General features: G+C 38.6%; 1 protein-coding gene across 1 annotated transcript in view; it reads left to right on the forward strand.

Annotated features, from left to right (window-relative positions):
• NUBPL (NUBP iron-sulfur cluster assembly factor, mitochondrial) overlaps nucleotides 1–19,102 on the forward strand; it is a 186,490-nt gene that overhangs the window by 61,517 nt on the left and 105,871 nt on the right. The window contains exons 4-5 of the mRNA XM_016209492.2: nucleotides 5,208–5,247; nucleotides 5,338–5,428. Coding sequence (XP_016064978.2) covers nucleotides 5,208–5,247; nucleotides 5,338–5,428 — 131 coding nt within the window. The remainder of the gene's footprint in view (nucleotides 1–5,207; nucleotides 5,248–5,337; nucleotides 5,429–19,102) is intronic.

The following is a 19,102-nucleotide window of genomic DNA, read 5'->3' on the forward strand; positions in this document are numbered from 1 at the left end:
TAGTCAGTCCATAACACCTAGTTTTTCAGTTTTCAATTCCAGTTTGAACTTCAAGCTGTATTTTCTTTCTTTTCTTTTTTTTTTTTAAAATCCTCATCCAAGGATATGTTTTCATCAATTTGAGAGAGGGAAACATCGATGGGTTGCCTCCCACATGTGCCCCGACCTGGGATCAAACCTGCAACCTAAGTATGTGCCCTGACCAGGAATTGAACATGCAGCCTTTTGGTGTCCCGGATGACTCTTCAACCAGCTAAGCCACCCGGCCAGGGCTCAAGCCATATTTCCCACAAACTACTTAGATCATCTACTTCAAAGGGAGGACCAAGTCAATGGATTACGCCGTACTCTCCTACTTTATTTTGGTGTAACCTTTTCCATGCTACGGTAAAAACAAGATGTAGCTGCCATTGCTACTGCAGGTTTTCGCCAATGCACTGAAACAAGAAAAAAAGTAATGGTTATTAATAGTGGAAAGGAAAAGGCAAAATTGTCATAATTCCATGTATATGCTTATCTACCTAGAAAATTCAAAAGAAATAGTCAAAAAACTATTTGAAAAATAGAGTTTTGGAAGATATCTTGGGGGATATAAGATCACTCTCTAAAAATCAGCTTTCTGTTTCTTATTCTGGCTGCACGTGTGGCAGACTAGATGTTCAGAAAAACTCTTCTCTAACAGCATACCTTAAAATATTACATAAAACATTAACAGGCAGGGTCTCTGGAGCATGCCCACACCTTCTTTCCCTCTCAGGTGTCCATCTTTACTTTTCTCCCCTAAACTCTAAGGGTCCCCACGAGACTTGCAGCCAGAGAAGCAACAGGCAGCAGCCGCTCATCCTGGCTTACCCCCTGAACCTGTCTCTGAGGGCCCCTTCTTTCTAACTTTTCAGTGAGCTAACAGCAGTCCACCGTGGCTCACTTTTTTCCTATAATGTTTTTAGAGAGCCAAAACAGAGCACCGCCTAGGCTGTCTCCTGTTGCTTCTTCTATCCTGGATTTTTCAGTGAGCTAACAGCAGCCCTGCCTTGCCTCACTTCCTTCCGATAACATTTGTAGAGAGCCAAAGCAGAGCACTGCCTAGGCTCTCTCCTGTTGCTTTTTGTACCCTAAGCCCTTCTTTTGTTTCACTGACCCCAGCTCTAATAAATGTACTCTCAAAATAAAAAAATAGCGACAAAAATTATTTTTCAATGCATAATTGAGGTAGTAGGAAAGGAAGGGAATTTCTTAGAATGTAGACATAACAAGAACACGTGAGCTAATTGGTGTAGGTGTGAACTGAAATTGAAGTTTATCCAGATATTACCTGTTGTTCGTCGGTGGCTTAGGGCCTATATTTTATAGGTCTGTGTATGAAGGAATGGAGACCAAGTTTGGTGCCAAAGGAGGAAAGAAAATTCAATGGCGCATCACCATGTAAAAGCTGGGACACCCAAAGGTTGACATCCTTAATAAATCTTCCTTACATTGGTAGTTTTTGGGGATATGTGCTGGAATTGTCCTTGTTTCTGGGTAGAGTGGAAAGAAATGGACATAAAATAACAAAACATTAGACAAAACTACAGAGGAAGTTAACTGGAATGTAGATGAAAATAAAATACCCAAAATATAGTACATAAAGAAAAGTTGGAAAAAATGAAAATTTGAGGGACATTTAGGATAGCATCAGAAGGTAAAACATAGAGCTCTAGAAGGAATAAGGCAAGGAGGCCTGGTGTCGCAACTTCTATTTAACATCACACAGGCACTCCTAGCCTGCAAAATAAATCCAATTATGTACTAACTCTCATGAATAAGGAGTTGAATAAAAAAAATCAAACTGTCATTATTTACAGAAAATATAATTTGCACGGGAAATTTAAACATTTTTGACAGATTATTAAAATGAATCAAGGAATTTAGCAAGATGGCTAATTATAAAATTAATATTTGAGAATGAAATTTTAATGCACCAGCAATAAAGAGGTAGAAAATGCAATTTTTCAGCTTTTTAGTTTGATATAGTCCCACTTGTTTATCTTGTTGCATATGCTTTAAGTGTCATACCCAAAAAATCTTAACCAAGACTCATGTCATGGAGCTTTATTCCTGTGTTGTTTTCTAGGAGTTTCATGGTTTTGGGTTTTACCTGTAAGTCTTTAATCTGTTTTGAGTAACTGTGTGTGAGTGGTGTAAGATGTGGGTCCAGTTTCATTCTTTTGCATGTGAATATTCCGTTATCCCAGTGCTAGACAGGAGACTGTCTTTTCTCTATTGAGTATTCTCAACTGGTATTTTCGAATACCAGTTGACTGCATATGCTTGGGCTTATTTCTGGGCTCTTGGATCTGTTCTGTTGGTCTGCTTCTCTCTTTCACATTTTTATTTTATTGTGATGAAATACGCATAACATAAAAGTTACCATTTTAAACATTTTTACGTATACAGTTGAGTGGTAATACACTTGATCTTAGCCAGAAGGCCGAGAAGCGGTAAGTTGAGTGGTAATAAATACATTCAGAATGTTGTGCAACTATCACCACCATTCATCTACATAGTTCTTTTTACCTTGTGAAACTGAAACTTTGTACCCATTAAACGGTAACTGCTCATTGCCACTTCTCCCTGCGCTTGGCAACTCCCCATTTTACTTTCTGTTCATTTGATTTTGACTAGTAGTCTAAGTACTGCATGTAAGTGGAACCATACAGTGCACAGGTTCCAATTTCTCCTTGTTCTCACCTCATTTGTTATTTTCTGTTTTCTCGTGTGTGTGTGTGTGTGTGTGTGTGTGTGTTTTATGGTAGTCACCCTAATAGGTGTGAGATAGTATCTCGAAACTTTGATTCGCATTTTCTCTAATGATCAGTAACGTTGAACATTTTTTTCATGTGCTTATTGGTCATTTGTATATCTTCTTTGGAGGAATGTCTGTTCACTTTCTTTGCCTTTTTTGGATTGTCTTTGTTGAGTTTTAGGAGTTCTCTATTTATTTTTACAAAATATATGATCGGCAAACATTTTCTCCCATTCTGTCGCTTGCCTTTTCACTCTGTTGATATTGTCTTTCAGTTACACAAAATTTTTAAAATTTTCATGAAGTCCAATTTGTTTATTGTTTCTTTTGCTGCTTGTGCCTTTGGTTTCACATCTAAGAAATCATTGCCAAGCATAATGACATGAAGCTTTTGCCCTATTTTCTTCTAAGAGTTATATAATTTTAGCTCTTATACTTATGTTTTTAAGTTAATTTTAAGTTAATTTTGTGTGTGTATGGTGCTTCATTCTTTTGCATGTGGATCAAGTTTTCCCAGAACCATTTGAAAACAGGGTCCTTTCCACATTGAGTGATCTCCCCCCCTCACCCCCAAGTAAAAAATCCTTTGACCCTTTGACTATACAAGGTAGGGCAAAAATAGGTTTACAGTTTGTATGGAAAATAATACAATAATTAATAAATAACAAGAATAAATTGTGTTTTGCATACTAATATCTACTTTTGTCCCACCCTGTATGCTAGGGTTTATTTCTGAGTTTTCTATTCTGTTCTGTTGGTCTATATGTCTGCCTTTGTGCCAGTACCACACTGTTTTGATTACTGTAGCTTTGTAGTAAGTTTTAAACTCAGGAAGTGTGTCTTTCACTTTTATTCTTCTTTTTCCAAAACTGATTTGCCTATTTGGGATGCCTTGGTTTTCCATATGAATTTCAGGATAGATTTTTCTATTTTTGTAAAAAATGTCATGGGATTTTGATAGAGATGGCATTGACTGTGTAGATTGCTTTGGGTAGTATTAACATCTTAACAATATTAAATATCCCAGTCAATGATCATGATATGTGTTTTCTTTTGTTCTGTCTTCTTTAATTTGTTTCAACAATGTTTTATAGTTTTCATTGTACATTTCAAAGAATTTTTACCTCATTGGTTATGTTAATTCTTTAATATTTTATTTTTCTGATGCTCTTATAAATGGAATTGTTTTCATAATTTCCATTTCAGATTGTTCATTATTGGTGATAGAAATGCAATTGATTTTTGTGTGTGGACTTTGTATCCCGCTACTTTGCCAAATTCAGTTATTAGCTTTAAAAGTTTTTTGTGTGGAATATTCAGGGTTTTCTATATATAAGATTAAATCATCTGTGAACAGAGAGAACTTGACTTCTTCCTTTTCAGTTTGGATCTCATTTATTTATTTTTCTTGCCTAATTTCTTTGGCTATAAATTTCAATATTATGTTGAATAGAAGTGGCAGAAGGGGGCATTCTTGTCTTTTTCTTGTTCTTAGAGGAAAAACTCTGTCGTTTACCATTGCGTGTGATGCTTATTGTGGGTTTTTCATTTATGGCTTTTATTATGTTGAGGTACAAAACAGAGTTTTTCTACTTTTTTGGGTTTATATACTTTTAAAATTCTTCAAGTAAAAAAAATAGGGAGAACTGATTAGATGTGTTTGTGTGTGCACGTATATATGCAAGCATTCATGTATACACATCCTAGATAAGCATATATATGTAATTTACATATCTATATATATGAAGAAAATTGATGGACATTACTTATTGATGCTATATTTAAAAACATATTTGAAAATGGTAAATGAATTGGTCTTAATAATACAATATCTCAACTACAGGGTGTTCCAAAAAAATGTATACACACTTTAACAGCTGATAGCTCAATTTTAAAAATGAAATGTATTTTGCCCTGCCAGTGTGGCTTAGCAGTTGAGCATCGACCTATGATCTAGGAGATCGAGGTTTGATTCCTGGTCAGGGCACATGCTGGGGTTTTGGGCTTGATCCCCAACAGGGGGCGTGCAGGAGGAAGCCAATCAATGACTCTCTCATCATTGATGTTTCTGTATCTCTCTCCCCCTCTCCCTTCCTTTCTCAGAAATTAATAAAGACATATTTAAAAAATAAAAATAAAATGAAATGTATTTTAATACACTGCCTTTATAATTATTCAAAGTGTGTGTATACATTTTTTTGGGACACCCTATATTTTTAGATGTTACCTCTATTGGAATTATTAGTTTTATGCTTGGTAAATGTTTGAACTGTTGTAAACTGAGGTGAATTAGTTGGCGGTTAAAAGAGCAGCAGTAGGAGTAGTCAGTTTGTATTTTCAGTTTGACACTCTTTGATGAGAAAACAAGTCAGTATGTTTGAATATGATGACTGTTCTAAAAGAGATTTTTTTTTTTTTTTTTCAGGCAACCTAATGAGGCCTCTTTTGAATTATGGTATTGCTTGGTGAGTATATCTTTTTTACTTTATATTGCTTTTTAGAATACTGTTGATTAATTTATGTAAATTAGTTGTGTTTTCTGTTTTTTGTTGTAGTATGTCTATGGGCTTCCTTGTTGAAGAGACTGCACCAGTTGTTTGGAGAGGCCTTATGGTAATGTCAGCCATTGAGAAACTGTTGAGACAGGTAAGAACATTGCATTAAGTGTCATTTTATTATTTATTGGCACACTGTAGTTAATGTAGTTGCTGATTGGAGCTGTTAAAATTTGCATTTAGGTTTCAGATGTTTTGCAAAAGAATCCAGTTGATAAACTGAATGTATAATGAGTTATATGGTGCCAAGACCAAATTTCACTGTTACATGCTTTAATCTTTCCCATTATGTATGAGTACTGAAAATCCAATGTCTTATTTTATATTGTCCTATTGCTCTGTTGAGTCTGCATTAAGGTGGGGAAATCTATTTTATAAGTAATCTGCCTTCTTTAGATTTGTGGTTAATCTCATTGTGGCCAATATGAGTTATAAGGGCAGTGTAGAAATTACTCAGATGTAGGAAAAAAAATTATATAAACTATAGTGCTTCAGAACAAAATATAATTTTGTTTAACTCTGAGTACATTTGGCTGTATATTTGTGTGTATAATATCTGTCAAATTAATTTTAATTTATCATTAAGGAAGAGAACAGCTGATTGAATAATCTAAAAATATCAGATGAGCTATATGCTATTTATAGGAATAAATTTTATTTTATATTTATATTTATTTTATATTTATATTTATTTTATATTTATATTTATATTATGAATTTATAGTTAATTTTAGGAAAATATAATAAGTAATTTGGATTTTCTCCAGCAATTTACAGCAGTTACCTCTTATTCAGATTTTACTTTGGTTCAGGTACCTTGTGATAGGTAGACCATTCTAATCATCGGTATTCATATATATATGTATATGTATATATATATATGTAATTATTTCCGATTGTGAATGGAAGTAGGTGAAATATGTCTTGAACTCTGAAACTCTTCTGTTTTCATTGTAACGTCTTGTCTTCTGCTACTTGAGTTCTGAGGCATGTGCTCTCCCACCTGTGGACTCAGTATCTCCCTGTTTTCCTAGTGCATTAATTTAAGTCTCTTGGCTGCATCTCCTCCTCTTTTTATTTTTATTTTTTATTGTCTTTCTTGACTTCAGAGAGAGAGGAAGGAAGAGGGAAAGAGAGATAGAAACATCAGTGATGAGATAGTCATTGATCAGCTGTCTCCTGCACGCCCCCCCACTGGGGATTGAGCCCGAAACCCAGGCATGTGCCTCCACCGGGAATCTAACCTCGATCTCCTGGATCATAGGCTGATGCTCAACTTCAGAGCCATGCCCGCCAGGCCATCTCCTCCTTTTATACTCAGTTCCCAAAGTAGGTTATTTTAGTTTTACTTTTAACAACACCCTTCCTCTGTCAGTTCTTTCTTGACCTTGACCTTGATTTGTGTGGGTTAATAGCCTCTCTTTTTTCTTTTTTAGGAAATTCTAAGCAAATCTTTATTCAATTTATAGTAAAAGTTAGAGTGAAATTTGGAAACACCAAAAGGAAAATTCTGATTTTGTTGTGAGAATATTTTAAGTAAGAATTTCCCCCCTCCTATATTAGGGTTGTAATTCCCAACAGGAAATGATTCTGAATTCTTCCCAAGCCTTTGTGATGGCCACAGAAGGCAGAAACACTTCAGCTTTGCACAGTGATCAGAGACCTAGAGATTCAAGTAAATGATAAGAGATACAGAGATCCAATTAAAAAAAAAAAAGCTCTGGCTGGGTGGCTCAGCTGGTTGCAGCATCGTCTTTTGCACTGAAAGGTTGCAGGTTTGATTCCCAGTCAGGGCACATACCCAAGTTGTGGGTTCGATCTGCCAGTGGGGTGCATATGGGAGGTAACGGATAGATGTTTCTCTCTCACATCAATGTTTTATTTTGTTTTTTCTCTCTCTCTCTCTCCCTTCCTCTCGCTCTTAAAAAAAAAAAAAATCAATCCTCTTGTGGTGAGGATTAAAAAAGAAAAAAAGAAAGAGAGCCACAGATCCAGGCCAAGCTTCCAGCTCAGGGATACAGGATCCCCATCTTCCCATTGTTTTTCCCCAGAAAGATGTGAGCGAATTCTCTTTCTTACTGCTGTGTGTCCTTTTTAAAATCTCAGGGGCCCGTTTTGTTTTTGTTTTTTAAATTAAATTTATTGGGGTGGTAATGGTTAATATGAACATAGAAGTTTCAGGTGTGGGTTTCTATGTTACAAGATCTGTATGATCTGCATATTGCTCTGTGTGCCCACCACCCAGTCATATCTTTTCCCATCATCATATATTAAGACCCCCTTCACTCCCCACCCCCTTTCCTCTGGCAATCACCACACTGCTGTTTGTTTCCACAAGTTTCAGTTTTATATCACAGAGACCCTTTTAAATCTCAAATTCCAACAGGTGACAAAAGCATCTTGGCAAATGAGCCCTTGAGAGTGGAAGAGAGAGCATGTGTGCATGTGTCCTCAGGAGAGGGGCAAAGGGAGTTTTCCAGAAGAATTAGTGAGATCAGACCGGATAGTGCAGCAAGCTCTTCCTCCTGGGAGCACACCCAGGCCTTTCCCCTTCCCATCTTGTTTACTCCAGGCGCATTACCTTTATCTTTCTCCTAAGCTCCAAGGGCCCTTCTTTTGCCTCTGTAACTTTGTAAATCAACTTTCTCTTATTAAAAAAACGAAAGCCCTGATAGTACAAATTATTAGGCTGCAAAAGGTTTTGCCTGAAGTTCAAACTTATATTTAGGACCTGATTTTATAAATAAAGAAAATGTTTGAGGAAAGAGGTGAAAGGATCAAAAGTCCGAAGGAACCAGAGATGATGACGATGATGATGATGATTTTTGTGGAGTGTTGGGTAAGAGAGGAGGGACAGGATCCCAGTTCCACATTCTCAGTCAGTGTCCTGCTATAACACAGCCTCTTTTATCTACTGCTGAATACTGTCAGAGAATATAGAATAATTGTTTTACTTGCCAGCATTGTATAATTTTTGATTTCCCAATTCAGCCACAGTATCAACACTTCAGTCATCTGATTTTATTCATTCTTCTTTTCAACATTTACCAAATACTCAGCTTAAAAATATTTTGGGAATTTGATAGTCTGACAGAGGTCCTGTTGTAGGTGGCTAGAAGGGCACCAGGTGTTAGACTGGTGGGGTCAGACTGGACCTGGCTTCAGCAACCTCAGTACTTGAGTTCTGGCTAGGAAAGAATTCAGAGCCAAGACTCCAACTATAAGAGAACACCTATTTAGAAAGTCACAGATGTAGTAGTAATTAGTAGAAGAAACAGGCTGAGGAAACTAGTTATAGAGGCAAAGGAAGGGGCCCTTGAAGGTTGGGAGTGAGGGAGGTAATGGTAATGCTCTGGCAGTGGCGGGGGCGGCGGAGGAGGGGTGAGAGGGGAAAGGGAAAGGCTAGGGCTTGCTCCCTGGAGGGAGAGTGCTCTGGGTCCTCTGTCCTAAGAGTTTTAAGGGTGGAGATTTTAGGGGAGTTCCCAGGGGAAGGTCTTAATAGAATATTCAGCAGCTTTCCAGGTGTGTCCTTTCAGTCTAGGTCTTCACTGATTGATTGGCGGGCATCAGGGCAGGGGTTCATTATCCAATGCAGCTGGTCCTGAGGTTGCTGGTCTGGTTTTGCTGCTTTTCTGGGCCTGGAGCTAAAATCTGTATGTCTGTTTTTTGACAGTACCATGCTGTTTGATTACTATGGCCTTGTAGTATAGTTTGATATCAGGTAGCATGATTCCTCCAACTTTGTTCTTTCTTAAGACTGCTATTGCTGTTGGGGGTCTTTTGTAGTTCCATATAAATTTTTGGAATATTTGTTCCAGTTCTATGAGATACGCAGTTGTTATCTTGAAAGGAATCTGTAGATTGATTTGGGTAGTATGGACATTTTAATTATATTAATTCTTCCTATCCATGAACAAGGTATATGCTTCCACTTACTTGTTTCTTTTTCAGTTTCTTACTTCACTGTCTTATAACTCTCTGAGTATAGGTCTTTTACATCCTTGGTTAAATTTATTTAGGTATTTTGTTCTTTTTGAAGCAATTGTGAATGGGATTGTTTTTTTAGTTTCCCTTTCTGATAGTTCATTATTGGTGTATAAAAATGCAACTGATTTCTGTATATTTACTTTGTACCTACTACTTTACTGAATTCATTTTTCAGTTCTAGTTGTTTTTTGGTGGAATCTTTAGGGTTCTCTATTTACAGTATTGTGTCATCTGCAAATAGTGACAGTTTTACTTCTTCCTTTCCAATTTGGATGTCTTTTATTTCTACTTCTTCTCTGATTGCCAGATGTCCAGTACTGTGTTGAGTAAGAGTGGTGAAAGTGGACATCCCTGTCTTATTCCCAATCTTAATGGGACTGCTTGTAGTTTTTGCCCATTGAGTATGATGTTGGTTGTCAGTTTGTCATATATGGCCTTTATTATGTTGAGGCATGTTTCCTTTATTCCCACTTTGCTGAGAGTTTTTATCATAAATGGGTGCTGGATTTTATCAAATGCTTTTTCTAAATCTATTGATATGATCATATGTTCTTTATCCTTCATTTTGTTTATGTGGCGTATCACATTTATTGTTTTGCAGATATTGTGCCAGCTTTGAATCCCCAGAATAATTTATACTTGGTCATGGTGTATGATCTTTTTAATGTATTGCTGGATTTGGTTTGCTAATATTTTGTTGAGGATTTTATCATCTATGTTCATCATAGACATTGGCCTGTAATTTTCTTTCTTTGAAGTGTCTTTATCTGGTTTTGGAAATAGTATGCTGGCCTTATAAAATGAGCTTGGAAGCCTTCCCTCCTCTTGAATTTTTTGGAATAGTTTGAGAAGAATAAATGTTACTTATTCTTTGAATGTTTGATAAAATTCACCCATAAAGCTATGTGGTCTAGGACTTTTCTTCTTCAGGAGTTTTTGGATGACTGCTTCAGTTTTACTAGTTGTAATCTTTCTATTCAGATTCTTTCATTCTTCCTGATTTAGTTTTGGAAGATTGTATGTTTCTAGGAATTTATCTATATCTTCCACATTGTCCAATTTGTTGGCATATAGTTCATAATATTTTCTTACAATCCTTTGTATTTGTTTGGTGTCAGTTGTTACTTCTTTTTCATTTCTGATTTTATTTATTTGGGTCCTTTCTCTTTTTTCTTGATGAGTCTGGCTAAAGGTTTGTTCAATCTTGTTTTTTTCAGAGAAACAGTTATTGGTTTCATTGATCTTTTGTATTGTTTTTTAAGACTATTTTGTTTACTTCTGCTCTGATCTTTATTATCTCCTTCCTTCTACTCACTTTGGGCTTTGTTTGTTGTTCTTTTTCAAGTTCCTTTAAGTGTATATTTAGATTGTTTATTTGAACTTTTCCTTGTTTCTTGAGATAGGCCTATAATGCTATGAATTTCCCTTTTAGGATTGCTTTTCCTGTGTACCACAGATTTTGGGTGGTTGTGTTTTCATTTTCATGTTTCAGGGTATCTTTTGATTTCTTCCTTGATCTCATTGTTAACCCATTCATTGTTTAGTAACATATTATTTAGCCTTCATGTCTTTGTATGTTTTTTAGTTTTCTTGTGATTGATTTCAGGTTTCATAGAATTTTGGTCAGAGAAGATGCTTGATAAGATTTCAGTCTTCTTAAATTTATTGAGACATGTTTTGTGTCCTAACATGTGGTGTCCCCTAGAAAGTGTCCCATGTGCACTTGAAAAGAATGTATATTCTGCTGCTTTGGGGTGAAATGCTCTGAAGATATCAATTAAATCCACCTGATTTAGTGTGTCATTTAAGGCTACCATCTTCTTGTTGATTTTCAGTCTGGAAGATCTATCCATTGATGTCAAAAGGGTGTTAAAACCCCTACTATAACTGTATTATTGTCAGTCTCTACCTTTATGTCCATCAAGGTTTGCTTTACATAATTTAGGTGCTCCCATGTTGGGTGCATAATGTTTACAAGGGTTATATCCTCTTGTTGGATTGCTCTCTTTATTAATATGTAGTGTCCTTCATTGTCTCTTACTATAGCCTTGTTTTTAAAGTCTATTTTGCTACCCCAAATTTTTTTCATTACCATTTGCATGAAATATCTTTTTCCATTTCTTTACTTTTAGTCTCTGTGTATCTTTCCACGGTGGGTCCCTTGAAGACAGCATATACATGGGTCTTGTTTTCTTATCTGTTCAGCTACCTATGTCTTTTAATTGGAGCATTTGAGCCATTTGCATTTAAAGTGATTATTGTTAGGTACATATTTATTACCATTTTATTTTTAAAATTAAAAAAATATCTTTATTGATTTCAGAGAGAGGAAGGGAGAGGTAGAGGGAGAAACATCAATGGTGAGAGAGTCATCATTGATCAGCTGCCTCCTGCACGCCCCTCACTAGGGATTGAGCCTGCAACCTGGGCATGTGCCCTGACTGCGATTGAACCACAATCTCCTGGATCCTAGGTTATGCTCAACCACTGAGCCATGCCCAGCGGGGTGCCATTTTATTTTTTTAACTATGTTCACCTTCCTCCTCCTCCGCTTCTTCCTCTTCCTCTTTCTCTTCCTCCTCTTCTTCTTCTTCCTCCTCCCCCCCCCTCCTCTTCTTCTTCCTCTTCCTCCTCCGCCTTCTAGCAGGCCCTTTAACAGTTCTTGTAATATTGGTTTGGTGGTAACACACTCCTGTAGCTTTTTCTTGTCTGTGAAGCTCTTTATTTTCCCTTCAATTTTAAATGATAGCCTTGCTGGGTAAAGTAGCCTTGGTTGTAGCTCCTTGCTTTTCATCACTTTGAATATTTCATGTCAATCCCTTCTGGCCTGAAATGTTTCTGTTGAGAAATCAGCTGACAGTCTTATGGGAACTCTTTGTCAGTAACTGATTGTTTTTCTCTTGCTGCTTTTAAGATTCTTGCTTTGTCTTTAACCTTTGCCATTTTAATTATGATGTGTCTTGTTGTGGGTCTCTTTGGATTCATCTTGTTTGGGATTCAGCGTGCTTCCTGGACTTGTGTGTCTTTTTTCTTTACCAGGTTAGGGAAGTTTTTACTCATTATTTCTTCAAATAGGTTCTCTCTCCTCGCCTTCTGGTATCCCTGTGAGGTGGATGTTGGTATGCTTCATGTTGTCCCAAAAGTACCTTAAACTATCCTCATTTTTCAAAATTCGTTTTTTTCTCTTTGCTGCTCTGATTTTTGTGTGTTTTTTAAAATACCTTGTCTTCCAAATAGCTGATTCACTCCTCTGCTTCATCAAGCTACTGTTCATTCCTTCCAGTGTATTCTTTATTTCTGACTGGTCCTTTTTTATGGTTTCTATGTCATTTTTCATGCTCTTCCACATCTTTATAATCATTACCCTGAACTATATATCTGATAAATTGTTTACCTTCATTTCATTTAGCTCTTCTTCTGGAGAATTTTTTTGTTCTTTTATTTGGTGCCTGTTTCTCTGTCTCCCCATTTTGGCTGCTTCTTTGTATTTGTTTCTATGTATTAGGTAGATCTGCTATGACTCTCTGTCTTTTTTGGGTGGCCTTATATAGTAGGTGATCTGTTGGATCCAGTGGGGCAGTCTCCCTGATCACCTTAGCTGAATGCTCTAAGAATGTCCTTTGTGTGCTTTATTTGGGTCCTCCTGTTGTCATTGAGTCTTGATTGCTATTGGCTCACTCATGCATGGGATTGACCCTCAGACTGGCTGAAAGTGAAGCTCAACCCCCAACACTGTGCAAGCTGCTGTGCAGGTGCTGGTTGTACAAAGTGGAATTTGACTCAGCAGAGTTTGGTGCCTGCTGAGATCTCCCCATGGATATGATGCTTGTGAAGCTTATTTGACCCTGCTCTGTTGTAGTCTTATACTTGCCACTGGGTATATTGGTTCTGTGCCTCTTCAGAGGGACTCTGGTGCAGGTCAGTGTCAGATGCTGTATGACTGGCCCTGGACAACCTGTGTGGAGCTATCAGTAAGCCACAGTTTATGGCTTCCTCTGCTGGGTCTGGATGTGTGTGGAAAGGACCATGTTGCACACCAAGGTCTGCTTTTACTAGCACTGGGCTCAGGAGCAGGTCAGCGAAATTCTCAAAGCACCCAGAGATTCTCCTTTGCCTGAAGGCTGTGTGTTAGGCACAGTCACTTAAAGGGCCTTGAGCTGTACTTCGCAGCAGGGCGTAAGCTCTACACATTGCGGGGGGTGGGGAGCATGGATTCCAATGGGTGTGGCTATTGCTTTCTCCCAGGCTGATGCTGCACGGAGGGATACTCTGTCTAAGAAAGATAGCTTCTGCAGTGTGGAGGAATGTGTCAGCACAGTGATCCTGGAAGCTGACCTCTCAGCTGTCTTCTAAGGGCTACCAACCCTAGACTCTCCTCATGCAACTAGAGTCCACTCTGCCCTCCCTCTGCCGGAGCACAGGTTGAGTGGCTGTGAATGAAATTTTGTGCTTTGGCCCTTTAAGAGGGTGCCTGTGTTTGTAGCCATCTCTCCCTGGCAGATAGAAACCCTGTTGTTTTTCACAGCCAGATGTTACATGGGTGCCTTTCCTGATTCTGGTGCTTTTGTCTGGGAAGCCCAGCTTGGGGTTTAGACCCCACATTTCTCAGGGGGACCCCCCCCACACAGCTGATATGTCCCTCTGGAACTTCAGCTGCTGCCCTTGAGTGCCTGGCCAGCCCTCTCACGCCTCCACACCTCCTACCACTCTTGTGGCCTCCTCTGTAAGTCCTAGGTTATAAAGCTTCTCTCTACCTAGTCTTTAGTTGGTTATTCAGGTTGATTTTTCTATGTACTTTAGTTGTAATTTCAGTTTGTTCCTGGGAGGTGAGTGTAGCTTCCCTCCTGCCACTGTCTTGTATCACCACAGATTTCTGTGTTTATAAAAGTTATCTGTGGAGCTAGTTGGAAATTCAGATTTATAGCCTCCCTGTTCTGTTCTCCCACTTGAAGATTTTTCTTTAGTAGATCCAAGGGAGGGCCAAGGAGTTTGCACTTTTGATAGATTATCCGAGGTGACACTAATGCTGTTGGTTCTGAAATCAGGTTTAGGCATATGATGGGCCAGAGACAGTGCTTTTTAACTGCTTTCAGAGGAATAATAATAAAAAAGAGATGGGCCTAGCCAGTTTGGCTCAGTGGTTAGAGCATTGACCCATGGACTGAAGGGTCTCGGGTTTGATTCCGGTCAAGGGCATGTACCTTGGTTGCAGGCTCGATCCCTGGCCCAGGTCATGTGTGGGAGGCAGCCAATCAATGTGTCTCTCTCACATCGATATTTCTCTCTCTTTCTCTCTCTTTCCCCCATCCACTCTCTGAAAAAGCAATGGAAAAAATATCCTGGGGTGAGGACTGAAAAAAAAGAAGAGATGAAGATATGAGTGATAGGATCCCCATGTAGCGGCAAGGGCCTAATGGATGCTAACTATCATGATTTTTAGTTTTGCCAACTCTTTAGCAACTCTCTGACACTGAAAGTTGACATGTACAAACCTGTGGTTGAATTTAGAATTGGCATGGCAGAATGTCTAAAGGAGAAAAATATCTAGGGCATTAATCAGGGAAATACGGAAGTCAAGGCCTGATTTTCAGGCATGTTAGGAGTCATCAGGAGACTGGGTAAATGGAGGATTCAAATAATTGAAAAGCACCTTTGATGTGGAAGAAGTGATTGAGTAGCCGAGAGAGGAATGCATGTGTAAAGTTACAGATAAATTGATTTTGTTCAGAGAAGAAGGGGCATTAGAAAAGTTAGGCTTTTTTTTTTTTTTTTAATGGATGAAATTTGCAAATAAGGTATTACTGGGGAAAGGCAGTTTCTACTAAAGTGAGGAAAATGTCAAGGATCAAGGTACCTCACAGTAGGGTGGTTATAAGTTTGCCAGATAAAATGCAGGATATGCCTAGTTAAGTTTGCGCATCACCTACACAGTGAATAATTTTTCATGGTATGGGTATGTTCTAAATATTGCTCACACTAAAAAATTATTTGTTGTGTATATGATATTTAAACTTAGAAAAGTGAGGGTCCTCTACTTTTATTTGCTAAATCTGGCAAACGTAAGTGGAAGTGATGTTTCATAAGACACAGAGGAAAGTAGGTAAGAGTCAGGTTGGGAGTAGGTAAGCATGGTCATGGAGTACAACTGAGCTGTTTGAGAATAAAAGTATGAAGTAATATCAGGAGAACATTATTTATTCAAGAGTGGCAAGTGTGAGTAATTGAAATGAGTTGAACATTAGAGTGAGAGGTGGGGTAAAGAATTATATTAAGTTGGGGGATCCCTACTAGGATCATTCTTTATAATTTGATGGACAGTGGTTTGTCACCTTCTTTTTACCAGCAACATCTGTATCTTCTTCTGAAGAATAACTTGTATTTCTGGATACAGAAGCAGTAGTGTAGGGGGTCTCATGGTTTCAACTTGCCAGTGCCTAGTAATTTACCTGCATAATTTCACTCTATCTCCTTCCAACTTTATCTGCTAAAAGGAAGGGAAGAGATTGATGAATAAATATGGTATCATCAAATACGGTTCATCAAAGCGTTTTGTGATGCATTATGAGAAAGCAAGCTAGGCCAAAAAAAGAGAAGTTAAACTTTATGACCAGTTAGGAAAACTAGGCAGATAAATGCTAGAATATCATTTTGAGTACTAGATTTATCAGTATGTCTTATTTTTTATTCTCCTGATTTTGAAACAATTTTCTTTTATTTTCCATTTTAACTTTAAATAATTAAATGCATAAGCATTTAGTACTTTTCACTCAATGAATAACAGTTTAAAATTTTTTGTTATTTGTTAAGATTCCTGAGTAGTATTTATTTTTTCTAAATTGTGCTCAACATAGATGTAATTAGTTTAACTCAAATGAGGAAGTCTTGTCTCAGGAACTTTGAGTTTGAAAATATGGGATACTGGAAAAAATAATTTTAGTTATTAGAAAAGGACCTATAGGAAGGAAAACTTCAAAGGCCAGTCTGGTGTCAGCACCTGCTGTGGTCACAATGTAAGCCTTGGAGACCAGGGTTTTTGGCAGCAGTTTCAGTGCTTTTAGTTCAATCTCCAGTATCCTCAAATGTGGAGCAGATGCCAGTTTTCTTCTTTAGGCTTCTAATAATGGCATATAATGAGTTGGTTGTTTCCTAGCAACTAAAGAAGCAGTTTCACTTTAGCTGATCCTGCAGTAGGAGTGAGACATTTTCCCTTGATAGTTGGTATTAGTGATTTCCCTGACAATGGAATTTCAGCTCTGAATAAGGAATGTTCTCAGCTTTTAGTTTCCTAAAGAATTTTGCTTTTGAGTGTGGGCTATGCTCTGCTTAATCCTGTATAAAATGAAAGAAAAAAACTCACACACACACAAAATCTTGAGTTCCCTAAGCACACCAAGGAAAGAGCCAAAGGAGTTGGATACAGCTTCTGAAATGGCAGGTAATTATACCAGAAGTTATCATAGGTGTATTTTTCCTAGTGTTTAACAGCGTAATTAACAACCAAATTCTTTTCCTATATTTAATGTTTGAAGTAACAGAGATTTATTAAGTGTTAATATTTCATGCCAATCCCTTCTGGCCTGAAATGTTTCTATTGAGAAATCAGCTGACAGTTTTATGGAGTTCCCTTGTATGTAACTACCTTTATTTCTCTTGCTGCTTTTAGAATTCTCTTTGTCTTTAACATTTTCCATTTTAATTATGATGTGTCTTGGTGTGGTCCTCTTTAGAGTCATCTTGTTTGAGATTCAGTGCACTTCCTGGATTTGTGTGTCTTTTTTCTTCACCAGGTTAGGGAAGTTTTTAGTTATTATTTCTTCATATAGGTTCTAGATTTCTTGTTCTCTCTTCTCCTTTTGGCAGCCCTATGTTGTGAATATTGTTACACTTCATTTTGTCCCAGGTCCCTTATACTATTCTTATTTTTTTAACCTTTTTTGTTTGTTTTCGATGCTCTGATTAGGTATTTTTTGCTACCTTGTCTTCCAAAACACTATTTCAGTCCTTGCTTCATCCAACCTACTATATATTCTTTCTAGTGTATTATTCATTTCAGATATTTTATTCTTTATCTCTGACTATTTTTTTATGATTTCTGTGACCTATTTTATGCTTGCCATCTCTTTGTTGAAGTTCTTACTAGGCTCTTTGAGCATCCTTATAACCATTTTTTGAACTCTGTATTTGGTAAATTGCTTGTCTCCAATTTATTTAGTTCTTTTTCTGGAGATTTCTTCTGTTCTTTCATGGGTGACATGGTAGTTGGCTCCCCATTTTGGCTGCCTTTTTGTGTGTTTTTCCCCTATGTATTAGGTAGATCTGCTATGTCTCCTAGTCTTGGTAGGGTGCCCTTATGTAGTAGGTGTCCTTTGGGACCCAGTGGTGTAGTCTCCTTGATCACCTGAGCTGCATGCTCCCAGAATGTTCCTTGCATGAGTTATGTGACCCCTCCTGCTGTAATTGAGTCTTGTTTGCTATTGGCCCTTTGGTGCATGGGGTTGACCGTCAGGCTGACTGACTGTGAGAATTGATCCCAGCCATGGTGTATGGGCTGCTGTGCAGGTGCTAACCACATGAAGTGAAATTTGCCTCAACAGGGTTTGGTGGTTGCCATGATTTCCCTTTTAATATTCCACTTGTGAAGTTAATTGGATCCTGCTTTGATGTTGTCTGAAGCTGCCCACTGGGTGTGTTAGTTCTGGGGCTTCGTGGGATGGACTCTGGTGCATGTCAATTTCAGATGCTGCCTGTGACTGGCCCTGGCAACCTGTTTGTAGTTACAAAGCAACCCACAGTTTGTCGCTGCCTCTGCTGGTCCTGGGTGTGTGTGTGTGTAAGGACCAAGCTGCACACCAAGGTCAGCTTCTGCCAGCACCGAGCCCAAATGCAGGTCAGCAAAAGGCCTAAGACAGCCTGAGATCCTCCTCTACCTTCCACCACCTGCTGGCTGCCTGTTAGTCTCAGTCACTGAAAGAGCTTCTGGTGGTACTCAGTGAGTCACCATGTAGGGGTGAGTGGTGTTCACCGGACTTATACATGTTCAAACTTGGTGCCAGTGGTGGGTCTGAGGCCAATCAGCCAAAGTCCCAGTGTATACCAAGTCTAGCTGCCACCTTCTGGGTGCCCATAACCTTCTATAGAGTCATCAGTGTGAGGCCAGCAGAGTTTATCAGTTCCAAACAGATCAAGATTTGGCCATGTGAAGAGAGGGTTCTGTGTTGGTCTGGCGTGTGAGGGAAAAATGACCCCTATCTGAGAGCCACACAATGCAGTTTGTCCCATGTTCTGCCAGGACCTACTGGAGAGCTCAAGCTCAGCTGGGTAGAGCCGCCGGGAGTCGGGAGGGTGGGGCTAGTAGATCTCCTGTGTGGGAGAGGCACAAGTCAGGCTCGTGGGAAGGTGGGGTGAATGGCCCTGGCTCTAGAGCCACACAATTCAGTCACTGACACCCCCTGAGTCTGCTTGGACCTCTACACCCTGGTCCCAGGCAGCTGACTTCTCCATAGGGTGTGAGCTCCGAAGGGTGGGACAACAGGGCTTCCAGAGGGTGGAGCTATTGCTCTCCCCCTGGCTGATGATGTAAGGAGGGGAGTGCTCAATCCAAGAAAGATGGCATCTGCGGTGTGGGAGAGCAACTCAGCACAGGGGTCATTGGGGCTGTCCCTTCATCTTTCTTTCTGGAGCTACAAACACCAGTTTCTCCTCACATGACTCTTTGTTCTGTCCTTTCTCTGCCAGAGCCCAGGGTGAGTGTTGGAACAAGATTTTGTGTGCTGACCCT

The sequence above is a fragment of the Miniopterus natalensis genome, chromosome 1, assembly GCF_054644295.1.
Source record: "Miniopterus natalensis isolate mMinNat1 chromosome 1, mMinNat1.hap1, whole genome shotgun sequence".
Taxonomy (NCBI): Eukaryota; Metazoa; Chordata; class Mammalia; order Chiroptera; family Miniopteridae; genus Miniopterus; species Miniopterus natalensis.